General features: G+C 49.1%; 1 protein-coding gene across 1 annotated transcript; it reads right to left on the reverse strand.

Moving 5' to 3' along the window:
* Positions 1-5,153: 5,153 nt before the first annotated feature.
* NOBOX (NOBOX oogenesis homeobox) lies at positions 5,154-10,876 on the reverse strand. The gene is made up of 8 exons (XM_047851036.1): positions 10,840-10,876; positions 8,745-9,314; positions 8,034-8,140; positions 7,573-7,685; positions 7,208-7,293; positions 6,773-6,995; positions 6,139-6,449; positions 5,154-5,455 (listed from the first exon to the last, which is right to left on the reverse strand). The coding sequence occupies exons 1-8, from the start codon at positions 10,874-10,876 to the stop codon at positions 5,154-5,156; spliced, it is 1,749 nt and encodes a 582-aa protein (XP_047706992.1).
* Positions 10,877-23,817: the final 12,941 nt, after the last annotated feature.

Raw genomic sequence — 23,817 nt, forward strand, 5'->3', positions numbered from 1 at the left:
AAATCTAATCTAGGTTACGCCCATTGATTACGCTCACCCCACCTTCTGACCTTCTGTATTCTCTCCCCGCTCTAGAATGATCAAAATACGTTGCTTCTTGAAGTTGGCGCCTCCTGACATAGGTTTACATCCTGTCCAAAATGTATTTCTTTTGCAACTTTGGGCAAATATTTAAACCTCTCCAAGTCTCTGATTGTCACCTGTCAAATGAATAATACCTTCCAGGATTGTTTTGAAATGAGGTTCCCTATTAGAGAGCTAGCTAGGTAATCAATAAGTGCTAAATAAATGGTTACCATCATCATTAATATTTTGTCAAAGGACCAATTCTGGGCAAAGTAAGGAAGCTCTTTCAGTTCCTCGTGTGATCTTGTAAACACACAAAGTTATCTATCATCAATAGCCTTTTACCTATTAAGGCTCTTTAAATGAAATATTGCATTCAGGAAGCAAGACTCTTATCTTCATTTGGTGAAGTGGAAAATAAATACTTAAGACTTCTCTCTAGATTTGGTTAAGGTATTCTTAGAAAATCATTTAAACCTCAGTGCCTTCCTCTCTAAATTGGGGTAATTATATATAACATGCACAATTCTTTGTTCAACCTCCTCTCCAGACCTACTGACCCAATTTGGCTTTTGATTTTTGCCCATTCAACACCTCTTCCAGATCGTTTCACCCCTACTGTTAGGCCATTCCTTATCTACCTCAATGCCATCTTTTCTTCTGGCCCATTCTGCTGTCCTTCATTGGTGTTTCCATGAGTCCACCCTAAGACCACTTTCATCCATGCTGCACACTGGGCAATTTTGTCTGGTCTCTTGACCTCAACTAGCATTTTCTATGCCGAAGAGGCCAGTAGTTGCTACAGGCCCTTTAGTTCTTGTCTCTCTCACAGAGCCTAATTCCATAGTTTTCTCCCCAGACACATCCACCCAGATAACCACAGGCAATTGGGCCTCAACATACACAACAGACCGGTTTCCCTGTCCCCAACTTTGCTCCGTGCCCATTATGTCCTTTCTCAGTTGACAGAATTTCTTAGTTACAAGGTCTTTTTCCTCTTCCTTTCCTCTTTGACTCCTTTGAACAAATTATCCATCACATCAACATTTATTCCAGCTCTTCAATATCTCTCCAATAGGACCCTCTTCTAACTCTACACCACCTACTCTCAGCTCTCATCTCTCACTTGGACAGATTCGGTAGTCTTGTCTGGTTTCCCTGCATCTCCTTTCTGAGCCCTCTAATCTCCTTCTCCATTTGTCTTTCTACATTTTTTTTAATGTTTATTTATTTTTGAGACAGAGAGAGACAGAACATGAATAGGGGAGGGTCGGAGAGAGAGGGAGACACAGAATCTGAAACAGGCTCCAGGCTCTGAGCTGTCAGCACAGAGTCCAACACAGGGCTCGAACTCACGAACCATGAGATCATGACCTGAGACGAAGTTGGACACTTAACTGACTGAGCCACCCAGCCCCCAGCCCCACCATTTGTCTTTCTAAAATACAATTCTTGGCAAGTCATGTTCATGAGTTGCAACTGCTGATGTCTCTAATCGTCCAAAGATTATAGCTCAAAGATCTTAGCCTTGGACTTTCCCCACTCTTCCCCACTCTTCCCCACTCTTCCTCACCAGCCTCCTTTTCTACCACTGGCCCTCTACTGGCCGCTCCTACACACACCCACCCCCAGCCACTCTCAACTCCCTGATCATCGTTCCAGTCTCAGTGGCCTTACACTCACTATACCTTCTGCCTGACATTCCCTTTCTTGTCTTCTCTGCTTACCCAAATTCTACTCTTCCTTCACGAGTGATGCCTTGGACTCTGAAACTTTCTCAGCCCCCTCAGACATGGCTGCTCTCCCCTTGTGAATTTTCATCACACTCTGTCCACGGGCGGCCCTGCACCACACGGCCCTCCTGTATTGTAATGGTCCTTGTTGTTGTCACCCTCCCCAGCAAGAGTGCTGTATCTGAAGCTGGAAAGACTTTTTATTTATCTTTGTGTTCACCCGGTACTGGGGTGCCTGTAATTCCCCATTGGATGATGGAATGGATTTCTCTGTCTATATTTCTCAGGACTTTGTTATGAAAGAGAAGAGGGTATTTTTGAAAGAACTATATAAAATAAATTACAAGAACCCCTAAATCTCCCAGACTGTCCCTCTATTCTAAAACAACACGCCTTCCAGGTGAGTGAAGATGTTTCATTTCTAGGAACTCACTCTTCTTTTTTGTTTAATGTTTATTTTTGAGAGCGAGAAAGAGAGAGAGACACACACAGAATCCAAAGCAGGCTCCAGGCTCCGAGCTGTCAGTGCAGAGCCTGACACAGAGCTTGAACTCACCCCATGAGATCATGACCTGAGCCCAAGTCAGACGCTTAATCAACCGAGCCACCCGGTGCCCCCAGACTGATTCTTAATTAATCAAGGACATTTAAGACTTGGAGTGGAATCACCCAAAGCAAAATTGTCTTTTGCAGCCTGTTTTTATGTGTTCCTTTTATGCAAATAATATTAAAATACACAAAAATAAATTACAGTGGACTATCTCAGAAATGTATAAGACACTTGGCTAATAGGAAAAAACATAATAGGACTCCAAGAGATGTCAGAGTGTTTTTAGACAAGTGTGGAGCCTGTAGGGAAGATTATACTCGTGGGCAGGAGGGGATGCTGAGTGAACCAGTTTCCTATAGTGAGCCCACGATGGCTCCGGAGCCTGAACTGCCAGAAAGCTGAGCAGACAGCTGGAGGCATCTTCCTGGACAGTCTTTGAATTGTGAAGCTCTCACGGACACAGATGTCCTTAGCAAAGGGCTCCAGCCAGGGTTGCCAGATTTAGCAAATAAAAATACCAAACATCCAAATAGTGCAGGAAGCATACTTAAACTAAAAAATCATTTGTTGTTTATTTGCAGTTCAAATTTAACTGGGCATCTTTTTTTTTTTAAATTTTTTTTTTTAACGTTTATTTATTTTTGGGACAGAGAGAGACAGAGCATGAACGGGGGAGGGGCAGAGAGAGAGGGAGACACAGAATCGGAAACAGGCTCCAGGCTCTGAGCCATCAGCCCAGAGCCTGACGCGGGGCTCGAACTCACAGACTGCGAGATCGTGACCTGGCTGAAGTCGGACACTTAACCGACTGCGCCACCCAGGCGCCCCTGGGCATCTTATATTTTATCTGAGAAACCCAGCTGCAACCCAAGTGACTTTAGTATCTTTGAACCTGGTATTCATGGCTCTAGGATGTTTTGAAGGAAGAATTAGCCTGGGCTTTCTGACTATAAACAACCAGAATAGTTTCAGACGTAATGAAACTGGTGGTCGATTGCCATCTGGTGGAAAATTTGTGATAGTGCAGGCTTAAATTGAAGGGCTAGGTCCTTTTCCAGAGTCTTCCTGGAAGGATTCTGCTCTGGCCCACTGCAAAGCCCTGAGGTGCTAGTGCTGACAGGGTGATGGCAAGAAGATGAGGGTGTGGTGGGGGGAGGAGAGGGAGGAGGGGTGCTGGGATGTGGTTTGCCCTGCCATCTAAGGAGACGAGTGGCCTAGCCGTGGCTCACTGGCACACAGATTTTGCTCCTGCAATCCAGCCAAAACCCAAACAAAAGCTAGAGCTAATTGTAAGAAGACCAGCATCCTCCCAAATGAGGATGGGTCAGACATTAAGTGGAACTATCAAAAATAAATTTACACAGGGGCGCCTGGGTGGCTCAGTCAGTCAAGTGTCTGACTTCGGCTCAGGTCATGATCTCACGATCATGACCTCACACAAGTTTGAGCCCCGTGCCAGGCTCTGTGCTGACAGCTCAGAGCCTGCTTCCGATCCTCTGTCCCCCTCTCTCTCATTCCACTCTCCCTCTGCCCCTCCCCTGCTTGCTTTCTCTCCAAAACAAATTTTTCTTAATTTTATAAAAAAAATTTTTTAAAGACCCAGCTATGTCTCATAACACAAGTCCTTTCATATCTCAGTATACATATTCTAATCTCTAAATTAAGGCTTTTGATGCCTGGTTGTCGCAGTCCTTGAGTGGCAGGAAGAGAGGACGGCTAGAAGAACAGAGCTACTCAACACCATTGGTCTAGGAACCCGAACAGAGATGTGCACACACATGTTTTTGGGTAACCAAGAAGTTTCTCCATTTCCAAATATTTTGACTTTTCAGTGAAGACTCTATAACTATTATGATGCAAATACGTGTAAGTTTTTGAAAAACAAAGTATTTTCCAATAATCAGAGCATTTGCAAGTCCCAAATAGCACCCCCACACACACTCCCCAAATGCACTGATGTAGTTTGAATCAATGGCGCTCAAATCTTACCTACTTGGGCACAGTAGGGCCAGCAGATATGGGGTGCTAAATATATATATATATACATATATATACATACATATATATATATATATATGAATATCTTTTTCTTGGTGCTCCCACCTCTCATTTCTACTCCCTCTCCCAAAAGAAGAGCTATGGAAAGATAAGTTCTGGTTCACAACACGGAGACTTGACCTGAAATATCCTTGGGTGTCTCTTGTAATCCTGTCCCTACAATGCCCAAATTCCAGAGAGACGCTGGTGCTCAAATTTGCTCAGGTTCAGTCCTGAGTTTGGGAATAAGAGTTAATGTCAGGAGTGAAAAACAGGCCCAAGATGCCTGATTTCCCCTCCAGCAGGAGATGGGCCCAGGAAAGATGCCAGGTTCCATGCGGTCATGCCCAATGGGGACCTCACTTGGGGCACTTGGGACTGCATCCCACAACCGGCCGAGTGGACGGTGGTGAAAGAAATGCAGCTCTTAGTGGGGAGACAGAGCCGCGCAGAGAGGCCCAAGATGCACTAGTCTACCACTTACAACAGACATGCGTTTGTCTGGCAAGGAAAGGAAACAACATAAACGTACACAGCATTCAGAAATCATAGGGACCATCCCTTTCTCAGGGTGGTCACACAGAGGTGTGGACAAGAGGGCGGGCCGGCCCTCATCCTTCTCCAATCAGGTCCAGCAAGGTGAGCCCACAGAGGGGAAACGTCCGATTTCCCCCGGGTCAGGAGACTCTGCAGTCTGTCCTGACATCGCTGTCTCCTGGAGGGGGCACCAAGCCTCTCCCGCTCCTCCACACTGCTTGGCCCCGCACTTAGGGGCCACAGCTGTCCTTCTCTTCCGCTCGGAGCTCCTCGGCTGCGGGGGGCCCCTCCACACAGGGGGCAGGCTGCTCCTCGGGGGCCCTGCCGAGGAAGGGTCCCGTTTCGGGCCTGGCCCCTTCGGGCAGCCGGGTGACACCTGGGGAAGGCTGCCTGCTCAGGGCCGGAGCATAGGGGGCTGGGAGCAGATCAGGGAAGTAGCTGTCCCCTCCGGGGGGCTGCCCCAGGGCCTGCGGACAGAAGGGACCAGGGAAAGGCAGTTCTGGAAAGCAAGGGTCATTCCAGGGGGCTGTACCTGTGGGGTCAAAGAGTGCAGGAAAGGTGAGAGAGGATTAAGCGTCTCCCCCACGGCTGGACATTCTCTGTGACAGACTCCCCACCCCCCTCCTCCTCCTCCTCCCACAGAAACCCAGCTTAGGAACCCAGTGCCAGTATGGGTGAAGTCCTAGCACCAGGAGCTCCCTGCACTTGGGCCGGGCACGCTCCTGCCTCTAAGTCCCGAGGTCTGGGAACATCGACACAGAGTGGGTCATGGGCCAGGCTGAGCGCCCCCTCACGCAGGCAGCAGGGAGACTGGGAACAGACTCTTTCTTCCCCTTCTATTGGAATTTAGTCTTACGACGACGGTTGTGTCCAGATTTCAGAGGTCCGAGTGGCCCGTCTGAATGCTCAGATCAGCTGTCAAGGATTTCCCTCATGAGGTTGCTAATCCTCCTCCAATCCCTCCCCGGGATGGGGATATTATTCCCATTTGAGAGACAGGCAAACTGAGAGTCGGCAACGCTGGGAATGGCCGAGCCTGACTTCAGAACTCCCAGCTCCAAGGCTCTCGCTCTGCCCTGCAGCCTTTCAGGAAACTTAACAAGCACTTCGTAGAGACGACCAGGGGCAAGGAAAGTGGTCCACTTGCTGCCTCGGCCAGCCCTTCGGCTAAGTGAGGTAGTCTGCCCCTTGTCACTGTCCTCGGTCATGACTCACCTGCATTCCCAGCAGGTGGCTGAAGCACCGTCTGCCCTGACGGAGGCGGTGGCCCTGGGAAGTAGCCCTGTGATGTCCCCGCACTGGGGCCATAGGGCGAGGTGAAGAGGGGGTCATCCGGCAGCAGAGGCTGCAGGGGGTGGGGCATGGGGAAGGGGAAGGGGTGCAGGTAGGAGAACTGGGGCTGAGGCTGTTGGTAGAGCTGGCTCTGTGGAGCCTGGGAGAACAGGAACGGTCCCGGCTGGGCGCTCTGTTGGTAATCCTGGGGCTCCAGCTCCTCCAAGTATGAGCAGGTGGATGGTGGGGTGACACTGTGGGGGACAAAGGAGTGTCTGGTGAGGCTCACGGGAGCCTCCTCGTTGTGACCACACAGTAGGTGAGTCCCTTCCCATCTCCGTGACCCCAGACTCGCTTCCTCCTTTCTCTTCCTGTTCTTGGCTTCTCGCCCTCATGCCTACACTGTTGCTATGATATTCTAGATCTTTCCCACTCTAAATCCACTTTCCGTTTAATCCTCATCACAAGCATGATCCTCTCTTCTCTCAGCTCACCCTTCCCCAACCAAGCTCTGTCTCTTCTCCTTCTATGCCCCTCCCACAATAACTCGGAGGACCACCCCCAGTAGGTTCCATACCTTGTCCCCCAGGAGCCATCTTTGTGGCCGCTGTCACTGCCTGGGGTATCCAGCAGCAGAGGCATCATTTGGGGGGTGGGGACAGGGCCGAGGGGAAAAGGAAGGTTGACTCTTCGAACTGGCGGAGGGCTGAAGAGCGGTGGGGTCACTGCTACCCTCTGAGTACTCTCACTCTGTTGGGTTGGGGCCAGAGTGTGCTCAGAGGCCAGCAGCATGGGAGGCTCTAGGAATCAAGGTCAGACGAGTTACAAGGGTAGGAGAAGGAGGAGGCAGATTTGGGGTGTGCCATGCCTAGTTCTCCTTGAGTGGGCCCCACTGGACCAAAACACTGGACAGCTTTGGCCCACTCTCACGTCTAGCCAGAAAGGACTTGGTCTTTGCCGTCTTTCCAGCTGCCATTTCCCTCACATTACCCTCAGCGAGTATTCAGCTTACCTGCAAGAGAATCCACAGGGGGTTCCTGAGGGAAGGTACCAGGCTCTGGGTCCATGGGCACAGCGGCTGGCAGCTCAGTTGCAGAGCTGGAGGCAGACAGAACGAAGACTGGAGCTCTAGTGTCTCTGCATTTAGACCAGGGCTCAGTGCAGGGCACAGGACACCAGATTCCCAAAAACTGCCTTCGTACAAGACCCTGGCAACTTCCTGACCCTCCTCCATCCAAGATCTCTCTAAATATCGGCCAACAGCTCCAGGCCTCACGGCCAGCTTTCCAATGCGATCTCCTGGACCCCAGGTGCCCAGCTTCTACCCCCTTCCTACCTCTACCTCCTGGGTGATCCGGGAAGAGGAGAGATCTGTACCTGCACTGACCGCTGGCCCCGGTAGGGGCGGGGTCTGCAGGGCTGTCCTTGTCCTCCTTGCCATTCAGCTTCTCCACTTTCCGCCACTTTGCCCTGCGATTCTGGAACCACACCTATAGGGGAGAGACCCTAGAAGTGTTCGAGGAGCACAGCAGAGACTCAGACTCAGGTTCTGACTGTCGCACAATGAGCTACGGGACTTTAGGAGGTCGCTTTACCACCCTGCTTCAGAGGGCTTTCTCTGCAAGGCTGGTTTTATGAAAAGATTCATCTAGATAGCCGAGGTATCTTCCTCTTCTAAGCTGAGGCTGTGGCAATGTGGAAACAGGTGAGAACACAGCCAGATCGGAGACCTAACCTTGGCCCCTATGGGGTGAGGTCGAGCATCTGCCCTACTCCTTCAAGGGTACCAGTTGGTGGTTTCTCCACCACCCTGATGCCAGTTGGCCAGCCCCCTTTACCATGATGCGTTGGGGGGTAACCCCCACAGTCTGGGCAATCTCCCGGCGCTTATCACTGTCTGGGTAGTGGTCTTCTTGGAAGATCCTTTCTAGCTCCTCCAGCTGGTCTGGAAGAGAAGAAACTTGCATGAGGACAAACAACAGGAGAAAGATGCCTTCCAAATGGGACTGTTGTCCCCGACTCAAGGGTCTTCCCAGAGGCTTGCAACAAAGTTCCCCATTGGGCTGGGCCTTCTGTCTCTCCTGGGATTTGTGGCAGGGAACTGTGTATTTACTTTCACTAATCTGTTCCCAATTTCACTTTTTTTTTTTCCTTTTTGAGAAAGGGAGAGGGCCCAAGTCAGTGAATGGGAGAGAAAGAGAAGTAGGGCTCACCCAGGGCTCATGTTTTACCCGAAGCGGGGCTCAAGCTCACCTGATGCGTGGCTTGACCTTACCAACTATGAGATCATGACCTGAGCCTAAGCCAGATGCTTAATGACTGAAACACCCAGGCGCCCCCCAATTTCACTTTCTGATGAGGCAACCCAATGTTCCCTTTGAGAGTCAGAGGTCGTGGCTCTGCCACAGGTGGAGAGAGGAATCAGGACAAGGGGATGTACAAACTAACCACATTGCAATCTCCTGGAGCTACAATGTTCTGTGTTGAGCCCTCCTTTCCTAGAGAGGACACCTGCTGTCTTACATTTCCTCTCAACTTTGGGGACTTACCTGAGCGGTATAGGGTCCGGGTCTTTTTCCGAACTTGGCAGGTCACTTCCAGGGACCTCTTCTGATCTGTGTTTTGGCTGTTCTGAGCCAATGTGCTGAGGAGGTTAGCCAGATGGCAAGGCCCCCGGCCTGACCCACAAGGCACTGGGTTGTGTGCAGCACGGGCTGAGTGGGTGACACCAGGAGATGGTGTGGAGGCCAGACCCGCGGCACTGGGTATTTTCTGCTTACTGGAGGCTGGAGAGTAGGACCTCTTCCCTGGCTTTGCCTCTTTCACTGGGAAGGAACAGCCTTCCCCAGGAAGCTGGGGTCCCGGTGGGGCCAGAGGCGTGTCTTTGTGGAGAGTCCCCGAACCAGATGGCTGGCCCCCTCTCCTGATATCTGTCCCAGATGGTTCTCCAGGGGGGTCTGATGGTGGCTTCTCCCCGGGGACGATGCAGGAGGGGGGCAGTTCCTCACTTGGGGCATCCTGAGCGCAGGGGGCTGAACTCTGCCGCAGTTCCTTTTTTGGCCCAGCAGCCAGGGGCTTGTCTCCACCTTCCTGGCCTGTGGGGACCATCACCCACTGACCTTAGCACCGGGAGAAGGAAAAGCCTGGACTAAGGATGTGCGGCTTCCTGCTCTGCGGCCTGTGTCCCATTTGGCCTCAACCTTTCATTTGTGCACTTGTCAGAGAGGGTAAAAATTCTAGGCTTGGCTGTTGTAGAGATCAAACTAGATAGCCCGCTGCTTTGTAAAATGTGAGCAAATAGATGCACCTAGAAGGGGGCCTGAGCTCACACACACAGATGGCAGGAGGGCTATCCCGATTTGGGGGGCACTTACTTTCTGGGAATTGCCTTTTCTCCCCCACCCCCACCCCAGACACCTGGAATGTGAGTTGAGGGACAGGCATCTGTTCAGGCATTGCTAAGGGACAAATGTTGAAGCTGGGGGTGAACTTGGAGGAGGAGGGAGAGACTGCTTCTAAGACTGGATCTCATTCCTGCTGCAGGAATGCTGCTGAAATTGGGGGCTCTCCAGAAGCCCAGGCAAGGACAGCAAGGGAACTCAGGGGGACAGCCATCCTCACCATCCACAGATGTCACTCTGCCCCTGCCAACTCTCCCCAACCCTGTGTGCACCCTCCTGCCCGTCCCTGCAAAGCAGAACCTCACTGTGGCCTTGGGCGCGGGCCACCCCTCCCTGCACAGGTAAGGAAGTGTGATCCAGCCACACCGGGTGTGCACCGAAAGCCCCCTTGCGCTCATCCTCCGAGCTCCTCTGTCTTGAGGCTGGGTCTCATTCACCAGGCACTTACCATGTCCCAGGCTCTGTGCTTAGCACTTTTCAAAGACTAGCACAGTGTGCACCTACTCCCTGTGAGGAAGGCACGGTTGATAGCTCATTCTAACAGATGAGGACATACAGATTACAAAATTGAGTGATTTGCCCGAATCGTCCAGCAAAGAGCACTTAGTCGTCATGCAGAGGCCTTCCTGGGGTCCCCAGAACCTCTCCAGTTCACCTTCCTCACAATCCCCAGATGCTTTAACATTCCCCCTAAATTGGAAAAATTTTAAGTAGATGCTGACTAGCGAATAAGAACTGCTGTTATTTTAATGAAAATTACGTAAGACAGACCATCTAAAGGAATGCGAATTTCTAACGACGTGTAAAGAAAGGTGGACCTTCGGGGGTGAAGGTGCTTTGTCAGGTTGTTTCCTAGGGTGCATCAGACCCGTCTAGCAGAACGGGGCCCAGGGCTGGTGAGGAGTGTGCGCCGGCCAGCGTGGCGGGGAAGGGACAGGCTGGATGGTGGCCTGGGGAAGGAGGGACACGCTGGGTCGGGCTTCCCGCATTTTAGGCGAGCTTGGAGCCTAGCAAATCTGGTACGCGGTAGGTGCTCAATAAACGAGACCTATCAGCGTGATGTAGCCCCGGTAGGAGAGTGGACGGGTGTCGGAACCTGGACACGAAGGGGCTCGGGGCCCCGCGTGCAGAGAGATGGGAACCTGCAGGAGGGAGGGAGGGCGCGTGGCGGCGGGCCTCCCTCCCACCCCCAGCCCCGCGGCCCGGCGCCAGCCCCCCCTTCCCAAGCGCGCCCCACGCTCACCCCGCCGTTCCGGGCAGGGCTCCTGCGCCGGTTCCATGGCCCGAACTCGCGCCGCCGCGACTCGCCGCGCTGCCCCCGCGCCGCCTAATGAAGCCTCGCGGGCGGGCAGGTGCGCGGGGTCCGCACGGGCCCCGGGGCGCCCGAGCCCGCGCCCCTCACCCCGCCGCCAGGGCGAGGCCCACCCGGGCGCGTGGGGCAGCTGCAGGGCCGCGCCCGCCCCCGCCGGCCCGAGGGCGGCCCAGGTGTGCGGCCCGCCGCCCCTCCCCTCGGCCCGCGTCTCCGCGCCGCGGGGCCGCCTGCCCCCGACGGCTGGCGTACGGTCCCGGGAGCTCGGCGGTGACTCGGCCCCGGGCCCTGCGTGCAAACTGGGGGAAGGCCACCCACCCTGGAGCGCTCATCCAGGGAGCGCCCCACGCCGGGCTGTCCGTGTCCCCGCGGCTCACCGAGGCTGCCCCGGAGCCCCCACCCCTCCACTCGCCTGAGAGCACAGAGCAAGAAGAGACGACGAGCAAGGAGCCCGAGCTGCCGGGTAAGCCGCACCGAACCCGCGGCGTGCCCGGGGCACCACCACACACGTGCCAGAGGCCTCGGGGGGCGGCGGGGAGGCCCGGCTGGCCCAGGTTTTGTGGTCGCTCGCCCCCCCCCCCCCCCCCCCGCTTGGATAGCCTACTGTGATCTTTGAGAACCTCGTTGAGCCTCACGAGGGAGCGCTCACACGGGTGATGTTTGTAACTCCTAGTTCATAGCATGTTTCTTGCCTTTAAGGAAAATTCAGAATTTAAAATTCTCCTTGCTGCCTCCTTATGTCTGCGTCTGCCCACCCGTGGGAAGTGCTGGACAGATTGAAACAGGTGCTTGGAGCTGGGCGTAGGCTGGGGAGGTGTGTGTGGGGTGAGGGTGGGGAGTTGGGGGTGGGGGGAGGGTCTAGACCAAGCTCCAGGTGTTTTGCGTTAAGGGTTTAAAAGACTCTGGACACCACGTGCTTTCCTGCTACAATCACCTATCCATCCATTTCCCTGCGCTCCCGATCCGTTGAGGGGCTTGGCTTGCACACTTCGCCTTGGAAGAGGGGCCAAAGCTTTAGTTCTTTTTGCAACAGAAACAATCAAACGGCTTAATCTCATGACTGTATGATGAAAACTTCAGGAGTCTGATGTTTCAGTCTGACTCCTGTTACAGACTAATGTTCTCGGGTAAATAAGGGGCTTAGAAATAGGGCCCAGTTTCTCAGCCAGAAAGGGAGCACTGGAGGCCTCGTGACCAAGGCGTGCAGAGCAGTGAGTTTACAGGAAAAATCAGAACGGTGATACGGTTGTAAATGGAGCCCAATAGTCTGCTTGATGACACATTTATGGGACACCTGCTGTATGCCAGCCGCTGTGCACAAGTCCATTCCTTGCCTGCAGAAGCTTGCTGATGGAGAGGGGGCTTGAACTGCACTCCAGGTAAGTGGACTGTGTCAATCCAGTGTGGTCAGTGGTGAGTTAGATGTGCACACAGGTTCTTAGGAGCACAGAGGAGCAGGGAGCTTTCCTGGCCTAGGATGGAGGGAGCAGGGAAGGTGAGGGGGACAGAGGAGCTGTGAGCTGACGGTTAAAGGAGGTTGGTTCATTGCAAACCTTACCTTGTCCCAGCCCTACTTAAAACTCTGCAGTGGTCCCTGCCTGCCCAGGAGGTAAAGACCAGTCTCCCTACTGGGACAGGAGGCTTCCAAATCCTGGCCCTTTTCTTTCCAGCTCAGCTTACCTGCTTTCCTGTGTCAAAGTACTCCAGTTTTACTCTTTGACCCACTGTTCTGAGTGTTCCTAACCTTTCCCTAGATCAGAATTTTTTTTTTTAACGTTTATTCAGTTTTGATAGAGACAGAGCGTGCACTGGGGAGGGGCAGAGAGAGAGGGAGACACAGTATCCCAAGCAGGTGCCAAGCTCTGAACTGTCAGCACAGAACCCAACTCGGGGCTCGAACCCACGGACTGTGATCATGAGCCAAAGCTGGTGCTTAACCGACTGAGCCACCCAGGCGCCCCTAGATCCGAATGTCTTAGGGAATTTGTTTAAAATGTGGCTCTCAGGCCACATCCCCAGAAATTTAAATTGGTGGGTCTAGAGAGGGACCCAGAAATAGCCATTGTAACAAGCCCCTCAGGTGATTTTTATTCATGTTAGAGTTTGAGACACTGCTAGACCTTTCAAAAACAAAGTCAATTAAAATCATCCTGGGAGGGGAGAGTGGAGGAAGCAGGTGGTGGGGGCTTATATGGAGGAAAAGGACCTTTTCACCTTCACTGAAGTGTCTGTGGCAGCTAGGAGCCAGGAACACTTAATTTGTTAATGGGTTATCCTACTACGTTAAACTAAGAATAAATCATTCTTCTCTATCACATATGTTGTGTTTGCTCTCACTGCGTGGTCGCCCTCTGCCTGGGCGAGGGTTGGAAAAGCAAAGACTCAAATCACCCACAGATTGAACGCCACCCTTAAGATTCAGGGTCTAATTGTACCAAAGTGTTTGTGTTGAAGGGAATTAGAGATGTTGGCATTTTTCTAAACACATAAATCGCTGAACCTGTTGGGCTTGGAGTATTGCATTAGAAAAATTTAAGGTTTCTTCCTTTGTTGATATTCTTGGCTTGCTGTTGCGTGGCTTTTTTTTTTTTTTTTTTTACAAATATCGTAGCGTTTGTTGATTTACATGAAAATTTGCTCTAATGGCTACAAGTGAATTTGGCCTCCTAAGGCTTAGAAGAACATCTTCGTGAGTTTCCTTGGGAAGGGGTAGTGTCGCTGATACATGCTGTTAAAAGCTCCCCCTGATACAGTCCACTTACCTGTAGTACTGTTCAAGCCCCCCTTCCAGCCCCAAGGGCAGGAAGACCACTCTTCACAGGGAGGGCGAGAACGTGTTGTTTGAGGAGCGCTTGGGAATATTTATTTCTAAGTCTTGTTTGGTTAGATTTCATCTTTGTGATCGTCACACAACTTCATATGCTCACCTGGCTTAGTGGGCGGGGTTTTTTATTTTTACTTGGAGGGAGTGGTTCTTAGTTTTTGGAGTCAAATTCTTTTTTTTTTTTTTTTTTAATTTTTTTTTTCCAATGTTTATTTATTTTTGGGTCAGAGAGAGACAGAGCATGAACGGGGGAGGGGCAGAGAGAGAGGGAGACACAGAATCCGAAACAGGCTCCAGGCTCTGAGCCATCAGCCCAGAGCCTGACGCGGGGCTCGAACTCACGGACCGTGAGATCGTGACCTGGCTGAAGTCGGATGCTTAACCGACTGCGCCACCCAGGCGCCCCTTGGAGTCAAATTCTAAACCACCACTCACCCTCTCATCAAGAGCCATTTAGTCCAGCATCTCTGCCTTCCCTTGGAGGAGAATAAGACTCCTTTGCCCTTCTCTTTCCACAGTGAGAACGATAACCAGAAGGTGGCTGGTTGAGAGAAATGTCAAAGCAGAAACAGGGTCGTTTGCTCTTGTCTTACCTGCCATGCCCAGGCGTGGCAGGCCTGGGACCAGAGAGGCAAGAGTAAAGTTGTGAAAGACAGAAATCTGAACGGGCCCTGGGCAGGGAGAGGGCCCAGTCACAGCACACGGGGCGGTGAGGGCCCGGAAACAACCGGGAGGCGAGGCACCTGTCCAAGGCAGAGGGTGGGGGTGGGGGGCCGAGGGCAGCTGGAAGCAGTCACAGGTTCAAGGACCAGGGCGCCCTGAGCCTGAAGAGGGCAAAGGGCCGGATGATCAGATGAATGCTGTGGGCCCATGACGACCAAGCTGATGATGGGTGGTGCCCAGTGGCCTCCTTTGGAAATCCCAGGAAAGGACGGTTTGAGGTCGCCGGTGAGGGGCATTGAGAACACCTGGCTGAAGGGAGACAGCCCTGGCAGGGAGAAAACAGGTGCGGCATGAGTTAGCCTCATAACCTCTAACCCCCGGGCCCCAAACACTCAAGATTTTATGCTTCTACCAAGAACAGGGACCATGTTTAAGACGTGGGGTTGCTAAGATAAGATGAAAACAGAGAGGGAGGCAAACCGTAAGAGACTTTTTTTTTTTTTTTAATGTTTATTTAATTTCTGAGACAGAGAAAGAGCATGAGTGGGGAGGGGCAGAGAGAGAGGGAGACACAGAATCGGAAGCAGGTTCCAGGCTCTGAGCTGTCAGCACAGAGTCGACACGGGGCCCGAACTCACAAACCGTGAGATCATGACCTGAGCTGAAGTCGGTCACTCAACCGACTGAGCCACCCAGGCGCCCCAGGAGAGTCTTAAATACAGAGAATAAACTGAGGGTTGTTGGAGGCGTGTTGGGTGGGGGATGGGCATGAAGGAGGGCACTTGTTGGGATGAGCTCTGGGTATCATATGTAAGTGATGAATCACTAAATTCTACTCCTGAGATCCTTATTGCACTCTATGTTAACTGACTTGGATTTAAATAAGGTTAAAAAAAAAAAAGTCATAAGAGAAAGAGAGGGGATTGCTGCTGCTTGTTTTTAATCAGCCTGTAGTAATAATAAACCACGTTGCGTGTGTTTTGTGATTTAGTTAGTACTTTCTCCTCTGAGCCTCTCTTCCCAGTATTCCAGAACTTTGGAGAAACTTCTGTGCCATGCCAGTCTACTTCAGGATGGCGAGGTTCTAGCAGTAACTGTTGTATGGCATCCAAGATGCCTCAGAACCTGGCCCCAACCTTCCCCTGGCCCCCCAGTCTCCTCACAGGCTCTTGTTCTAAGCTCGTCCTTTCTCAGAATGGCTCTTGCCACCTCACGCCCCAGGGCCACAGATGGTGTCATTTTATAGGCATGAAACGCCATCCTTCCCTTTTATTTCTGTCAGAGTCTTACTCATACTTCAAAGCCCAGCCCAGATAGTCTCTGTTCTGTGAAACCATCTCAACTTTCCACAGCCCGAATGAGCGGCGTCCTCCCACTGTGCTGGGTTAGCCTTGACTTGACCGCGCTCAACACAGGCTGACCTGAGAGCCTTGTATGTTCTCTGCGGGAATGTGAGTTCCTGAGTGATAACCTGCATCTGTTCGTGCCCGGCACTTTCTTCTTGCTTTACAAATACCAACTCACTGAATCCTCGTAATAACCCAGGGAGGTACTCTTATTAGCCACGTTGTATTGAAGAAACCGTGGCATAGAGCTTGAGTACTTTGTCAAGGTCACACGGCTGGTAAGTGACACACCCAGGATTTGAACCCAGTTAGTCTGGTTCCCACCCATCCTCCAAGTCACTAGGCTATACTGCTTATTTATATTTCCGTCACGGCCCTTCAGTGCACAACGATTTATACGTTGGGGGGTGGTCATTGTTCCTTGACCGAAAGTTAATCACCACTGTCAGGAGTTAGGGCAGGAGGATGGGAGGCGGCCGTGGCTCTTCAGGGAGCCACAGTGATGGGAATTTTCTGAAGCTGGGCCAGTGACAGTCCCGTGAGTCTACACGTGAGATAAAATTTTGTAGAACTAGATGTACACACACACACACACACACACACGTGAATGTATATCAAATTGGGGACAGCTGAGTAAGCTCTATGGCTGGTGCCAACATATGTCTCCTGGTGTGACCTTATTTCATACTTACGTACAGTGTTACCACCGCAAGGGGGGAATGGGTAATGACTCCGTGGGATCTCTCCGTATCATTTCTAACAATTGCATGTGAATATACAATTATCTCAAAAAATTTTTTAAAATCTTTAATGTTTAGTTTTGAGAGAGAGTGAGAGTCGGGGAGGGGCAGAGAGCGAGGGAGACACAGAATCTGAAACTGGAAACTGGCTCCAGACTCCGAGCTGTCAGCACAGAGCCCAATGCGGGGCTTGAACCCACGGACTGCGAGATCATGACCTGAGCCAAAGTTGGACACTGAACCGATGGAGCCACCCAGGCACCCCTCAAAATTTTTTTTTAATTGTTGATCCCAGCTTATTGTTTTATTTTTTTTTTAAGTTTTTTTTTTTCAACGTTTATTTATTTTTTGGGACAGAGAGAGACAGAGCATGAACGGGCAAGGGCAGAGAGAGAGGGAGACACAGAATCGGAAACAGGCTCCAGGCTCCGAGCCATCAGCCCAGAGCCCGACGCGGGGCTCAAACTCACGGACCACGAGATCGTGACCTGGCTGAAGTCGGACGCTTAACCGACTGCGCCACCCAGGCGCCCCCCAGCTTATTGTTTTAAAAATAAATAAACATTTTCATTTATTTTTATTTTTTAAATTTTTTTCATGTTTGTTTCTTTTTGAGAGAGAGAGACAGAGCAGGAGCAGGGGATGGGCAGAGAGAGAGAGGGAGGCACAGAATCCGAAGCAGGCTCCAGGCTCTGAGCTGTCAGCACAATAGGGCTTGAACTCACGAACCATGAGATCATGACCTGAGTTGAAGTTGGACGCTTAACCGACTGAGCCACCCAGGTGCTCCATAAATAATTTATGCTCCATAAATTTTTTAAAAAATGTTTGTTTATTTAGAGAAAAGATGAGCAGGGGAGGGGCAGAGAGAGAGGGAGACAGAATCCCAAGCAGGCTCCATGGTGTCAGTGCAGAGCCTGACACAGGGCTTGATCTCACACGCTTGGTGATCGTGACCTGAGCTGAAATCGAGAGTCAGATGCTGAATGGACTGAGCCACTCACGTGCCTTGATCCCAGTGTTCTGACCACAAATTCAGTTCTTCTGGACTCACGTTTAATTCACAGAAATAACATTTCGTGTATAAGTAGCACTACTAACCTTTTGTTGACGATAATTGTAAAACATTTAGATTTAAATTATATTTATTTCTTCAGGGCTGTGGATAGGAACGCAGAGGAATGTCTGTCTAACTTGTTTGAAAAAGTAAAATAGGGGCTCCTGACTGGCTCGGTTGGTAGAGCATTTGACTCTTGATCTCAGGGTCATGAGTTCAAGCCCCAAGCTGGGCAGGGAGCCTACTTAAAATAAATTTGAAAATGTTTTTTTAAAAAAGGTGAAACAATAACAATGTCTCTGTTGTAATAGGAATGCAAATTTATTAGGAAAATATTGATAAATACAGAAGGATTAGAAAAGGAAAAACAATTTTTCAATTGTATTTCAATATTGATATTGAAATTCAATATTTCAATATTGAAACAATATTTCAATCTGTATTGTTCCAGCCTTCAGAATTTATTGAGTGACGCTGTAATTTAACTAGTCTCCACCTATTGGAAAAATTTAAAGCCTTACATTTCTCAAAACTAGAAAAGCAAATTTGAAATAAACCTTCTGATTTTTTCTCTGGCAGACTTTTTTTTTTTTTAAATCTCTTCCAATTAGTGATTGACTTGATTTTGTCCTTTTTTTCCTTTCCTTTTCTTTTCTCTCTCTTTTTTTTATTACAGTCCCAACCGAACCTGTGAGGAGCCACAAAGTTGTTCCTTGCACAGAGACAGACAGGCAGCCAGGCTGGCAAGTGTTCAGCTCAAGTGTTTCCTCAAGGAGGAGTCAGGGATTCTGAGGTCATAAACTTGACAGGCCAGCAGGGCAGCTTTTAAGAGAGTAGGATTCCCTGAACACGTTTTTTTTCCTCTTGTGGTATCCTGGGGCTAGACCTCTGCCGGTGGCCTGATGGATTTCTTTGGTGTCCAGGTCTGGGTCGGCGACCCCCAGGAAAAAGTGCTCTGCCAGGGGACAGTAGTGTGTGGGAAGAGAGCGTGGTCTTCTGGCCACAGCGTGGTCCTCACGGTTCCGCTGGTTCTTTCGGGACACGGACCGCCTGTCCTCCTGGGCTATGAAGCCATCCTTGTCCCCCATGACCCAGGTGCCCTCCAGGTCTGGTGAGTAGTGTGGAAGGTGAGGTCCCGTCGTGGTCAGCAGGCTCCTCTGCTCTTTGGGGGCTCCAGGTTTTTAGGTCCGCTCATCTTCGGGTGACCGTTCCAAGTCCGTGGGGTCACAGATGACCTGCCCCTGTCTTTAAATGCCTCCTGGTGCTTGTGTGGGCTAGCGTGGGCTAGAAGCTAGGAGAGGCTTCCTTTGCATGGAGCCGGGGAGCGGGGGGAAATCCTGGGCTCGCCTATTGTGAGGTAGAGAATCCAAACGATGGGAGGTGAGCTTGATCGTCTGAGAAACAATTCGGCCCGCAAAACCTATCGTTCAGTTCGTTGGAAAGACAAGGCAGCAAGAGAACCAGATAGGCTGCCGACGCAGGCCCAGGGACAGGGCAAGAGGGCAACAGAGATGGGAGAAGCCATATTTAGAATTAGAGACGAACCAGACCTGGTCACGTACGTCTTAAGTCTGGTGACCGACTTTCGAGATCCTGCGGGGCCCGATTTGTTGGCCTCTGTTGATTGGGGCGCGAGAGCCAGGGCGGGCGCTGGTGCCTCTCAGACTTCTCAAACCGAACCTGAGTCTCAGCCCGAACTCCTGATTCCCACCCAGAACATGTGACACTTCCAGTCCTCTTCATCTTTGCACCACCCACCCGGCCGGAATTACCCTTGATTTCGCTCTCTCCCTCCCAGCTGACAGATAAATTGCCAAAAACCAGTTCGACCTCCCTGGTGCATCTCCCACGCTTTAACCTCCCTCTGCGCCACCGCTCTGGTCCAAGCCCTTCCTCTCCTGCCGGTCCCTCAGCGACAGCCTCCTAGACTTGTCTCCTTGTCTCCACTCCTGTTGTGCTATAATCCATTCCCCACAGACTTACCCCGCAGGCTGAAAATGTAAACTGAGCCACATGTCACCCTTCTGTTTATACGTGGTAAGGACTTTCCGCTGCACCCAGAGGAAAACACACCCTTCCTGCTAGAGTCCTGCATGATCCGGCTCCAAGGTACCGCTCCGACTGAATCCCGGGTGACTACCCTTGGCCTTCAAGCACCTCGAGCACGACCAAGCTGCTCCTGTCTCGGGGTCTTATGTGTGTGCTCCCTGTGCTCGGAAACTGTTGGTTCCCGCTCAGATCTGAGCTTGAACGCTGTCCCTCAGTGAGGCCTCCTTTGGCCGCACTGTCTACTTAACACCCACCTCCTAATCTTTTCTCTTTGCTTCTGTTACAAGTCTTTTTCAAAAAATTTGTCAACGTTTTTATTTTAGTTCCAGTATAGTAAACTATATTAGTTTCAGGTGTATGATAGAATGATTCAACACTTCTGTACATCACCCGGTGCTCATCGTGAGGAGTGCATTTCTTAATCCTCATCACCTGTTGCCCCGTCCCCCACCCCCTCCCCTCTGGTAACTACCAGTTCTCTATAGTTAGGAACGTGTTTCTTGGTCTCTCTCTCTCTCTCTCTCTCTCTCTCTCTCTCTCTCTCTCTCTTTTTTCCTTTGCTCATTTTTTTCTTAAATTCCACTTATGAGCGAAATCGTGTGTATTTGTCTTTCTGTGACTTATTTCACTTAGCGTATACTCTCTAGCTCCATCCATGGTGTGCCAAATGGCAAGATTTCATTCTTTTTTATGGCTGAGGAGTATTGCGCCTCGTGTGTGTATACGTGTGTGTATGTATGTGTGCACACGTGCCACCTTTTCTTTTTCCATTCATCTGTTAATGGACGGTTGGGCTGCTTCCTTAATTTTGCTCTTGTAAATCATACTGCAGTAATCATAGGGGTGCATGTATCCTTTTGAATCAGTGTCTTTGTATTTTGGGGGGGGGTAAGTATCCAGTAGTGCAATTGCTGGATCATAGCTTTTTTAATTTCGGGGGGGACCCTCCACGCTGTTTTCCACAGTGGCTTCACCAGTTTGCATTCCCACCAGCAGTGCAAGAAGGTGCCTTTCTCGCCTGTTCTTTCCAACACCTGTTACCTATCGTGTTGTTGATTTTAGCCATTCTGACGTGTGTGAGGTGATATCTCATTGTAGTTTTGATTTGCAGTTCCCTAATGATGAGCTAGCTATGTCGGGCATCTTTTCATGTGTCCATTGGCCATCTGTGGGTCTTCTATGGAGAAATGTCTGTTCATGTCTTTTGCTCATTTTAAAATTAGATTATTTTGGTTTTGGGGTGTTAACATATTTTGGATACTAACCGTTATCGGATATGCCATTTGCGATTATCTTCTCCCGTCAAAATATTGCCTTTTAAAAGTTTTGTTGATTCCTTCACTGTGCAGAAGCTTTTTATTTTGATGTAGCTCTAATAGTTTATTTTTGCTTTTACTTCCCTTGCCTCAGGAGACATACCTAGAAAAAATGTTTCTAGGGCTGATGTCAGAGATGTTACTGCTCTCTCCTAGGATTTTTATGGTTTTAGGTCTCACATTTAGGTCTTTCATCCATTTTGAGTTTATTTTTGTGTATGGTACAAGAAAGTGGTCCAGTTTTGTTCTTTGGCATGTTGTTGTCAATTTTCCCCCACATCATTTGTTAAAGACACTTGTCTCTTTTCCCATTGTATTTTCTTTCCTCCTTTGTCATAGATTAATTGACCCTATCATTGTGGGTTTATTTCTGAGTTTTCTATTCTGTTCTGTTGACCTGTGTGTCTATTTTTGTGTCGCACCGTACTATTTTAATTACAGCTTTGTAATCTTTTGAAGTCTGGAATTGTGATGCCTCCAGCTTTGCTTTTCTTTTTCAAGATTATTTGGTTATTCAGGGTCTTTTGTGTTTCCATACATATTTTAGGGTTATTTATTCTAGTTCTCTGAAAAATGCTGTTGGCTTTTTGATGGGGATTGCATTAAGTGTGTAGATTGCTTTGGGTGGTATAGACATTTTAACAATAGAGGTCCTTCCAATCCATGAGCCTGGAATGTCTTTCCATTTCTATGTGTCATCTTCAGTTTCTTTCATCAGTGTTTTATAGTTTTCAGAGTACACGTCTTTCACCTCTTCGGTTAGGTTTATTCCTAGGTGTCTTATTTTTTGATGCAATTGTAAATGAGATTATTTTCTTAATTTCACTTTCTTCTGCTTTGTTTTTAGTGTATCCAAATGCAACAGATTTCTGTGCATTGATTTGGTATCCTGTGACTTTACTGAATTCATTTATCAGTTCTAGTAGTTGTTTGGTGGAGTCTTGAGGGTTTTCTGTATATGGTATCATCTGCAAATAGTGTAGTGAATGTTTTACATCTTCCTTACCAATTTGGATGCCTTTTATTTCCTTTTGTTTGATTGCTGGGGCTAGGACTTCCAGTACAATGTTGAATAAAAATGGTGAGTGCATATCCTTGTCTTGTTCCTGACCTTGGAGGAAAGGCTCTCAGGTTTTCCGCATTGAGTATGATGTTGGCTGTGGGTTTTTCTTATAAGATCTTTGTTATGGTTCCTCTAAACTTACTTTGTTGAGGATTTTTTTAATGTTTATTTATTTTGAGAGAGAGAGATTGTGTGAGGGGGGAGGGGCAGAGAAAGAGAGAAGGAGAGAGAGAAACCTAAGCAGGCTCCACACTCAGTGCAGGGTTTGACATGGGGCTTGATCTGATGACCGTGAGATCATGACTTGAGCCAAAATCAAGAATCAGATGCTTAACTGACTGAACCACCCAGGCACCCCTTGCAGGGTTTGTTGTTGTTGTTGTTGTTGTTGTTATCGTGAATAGATGTTGTACTTTGCTAAATGCTTTTTCTGCATCTATTGAAATGGTCATATGGTTTTTACCCTTTCTTTTATTGATGTGATGTTTCATGTTGATTGGTTTGTGAATATTGAACCACCTTTGCATCCCAGGAACAAATCCCATTTGTGGTGAATGATTTTTTTTTTATTTTGTTGGATGCAGTTTGCTAGTATTTTGTTGAGGATTTTTACATCTATGTTCATTAGGGATATTGGGCTGCAATTCTCCTTTTTTTTTTTAATTTTTAAAAATTTTTATTTATTTTTGAGAGAAAGAGACAGAGTGTGAGTGGGGGAAGGGCAGAGAGAGGGTGGCACAGAACTGGAAGTCGGCTCCGGCTCTGAGCTGTGAGCACAGAGCCCGACGTGGGGCTCGAACTCACGAGTGGTAAGATCATGACCTGAGGTGAGGTCGCACGCTTAACCGACTGAGCCACCCAGGCACACCTGTGATTCTCCTTTTTAATGGAGTTTTTGTCTGGTTTTGGAATCAAGGTAATGCTGGCTTCATAGAATGAATTTGTATATTTTCCTTCCTCTTCTGTTTTTTGGACAGTTTGAGAAGAATAGATATTAACTCTTCTTTAAATATTTGGTAGAATTCACCTGTGAAGCCATCTAATCCTGGACTTTTGTTTGTTTGGAGTTTTTTTGGCTGTTGATTCAGTTTCATTGCTGGTAATCGGTCTGTTCAAATTTTCTATTCCTGCTTCAATTTTGGTAGGTTATATGTTTCTAGGAATTGATCCATTTCTTCTAGGCTGTCCAATTTTTTTGGCATATAGGTTTTTTTTTTTAAACATTTATTCATTTTTTAGAGAAAGAGAGAGACAGAGCATGAGCAGGAGAGGAGCAGAGAGAGAGGGAGGCACAGAATCCGAAGCAGGTTCCAGGCTCTGAGCTGTCAGCACAGAGCCTGACGCGGGACTTGAACTCACTGACCGCAAGATCGTGACCTGAGCTGAAGTCGGATGCTTAACCAACTGAGCCACCCAGGCACCCCTGCATCTAGTTTTTTGTTTGTTTGTTTGTTTGTTTGTTTTTCGGCATATAGGTTTTTTTATAATATTCTTTTACAGCTGTTTATATTTCTGTGGTGTTGGTTGTTACTTCTCTTTAATTTGTTATTTTATTTGGGTCATTCTTTTTATGAGTCTGGCAAGAGGTTTATCCATTCTGTTGATCTTTTCAAAGAACCAGCTCTGGGTTTCATTCATCTGTTCTATTGCTTTTTTAGTTTCTGTATCATGTATTTCTGTTGTGATCTTTATTATTTCCCTCCTGCTGGTTTGGGGTTTTGGTCATTCTTCTTTTTCTAGATCCTTTAGGTGTAAGGTTAGCTTGTTTGAGATTTATCTTCTTGAGAAGCAAGAATTTTTTTGCTGAAAATTTCCCTTAGAACTGCTTTTGCTGCATCCTGAAGATTTTGGATC

This window comes from Prionailurus viverrinus, chromosome A2 (genome assembly GCF_022837055.1).
Source record: "Prionailurus viverrinus isolate Anna chromosome A2, UM_Priviv_1.0, whole genome shotgun sequence".
In the NCBI taxonomy this organism is placed as follows: domain Eukaryota; kingdom Metazoa; phylum Chordata; class Mammalia; order Carnivora; family Felidae; genus Prionailurus; species Prionailurus viverrinus.

What these genes read in the sequence shown, in the direction of transcription:
- NOBOX (XM_047851036.1), bottom strand. Translation starts at nt 10,876, where the DNA reads ATGGAACCGGCGCAGGAGCCCTGCCCGGAACGGCGGG. An exon ending in CCGGACCCTATACCGCTCAG is followed by an intron (nt 8,141 to 8,744) that starts GTAAGTCCCCAA and finishes CTTCTCTTCCAG; the next exon opens with ACCAGCTGGAGGAGCTAGAA. An exon ending in GCCACCTGCTGGGAATGCAG is followed by an intron (nt 5,456 to 6,138) that starts GTGAGTCATGAC and finishes TTGACCCCACAG; the next exon opens with GTACAGCCCCCTGGAATGAC.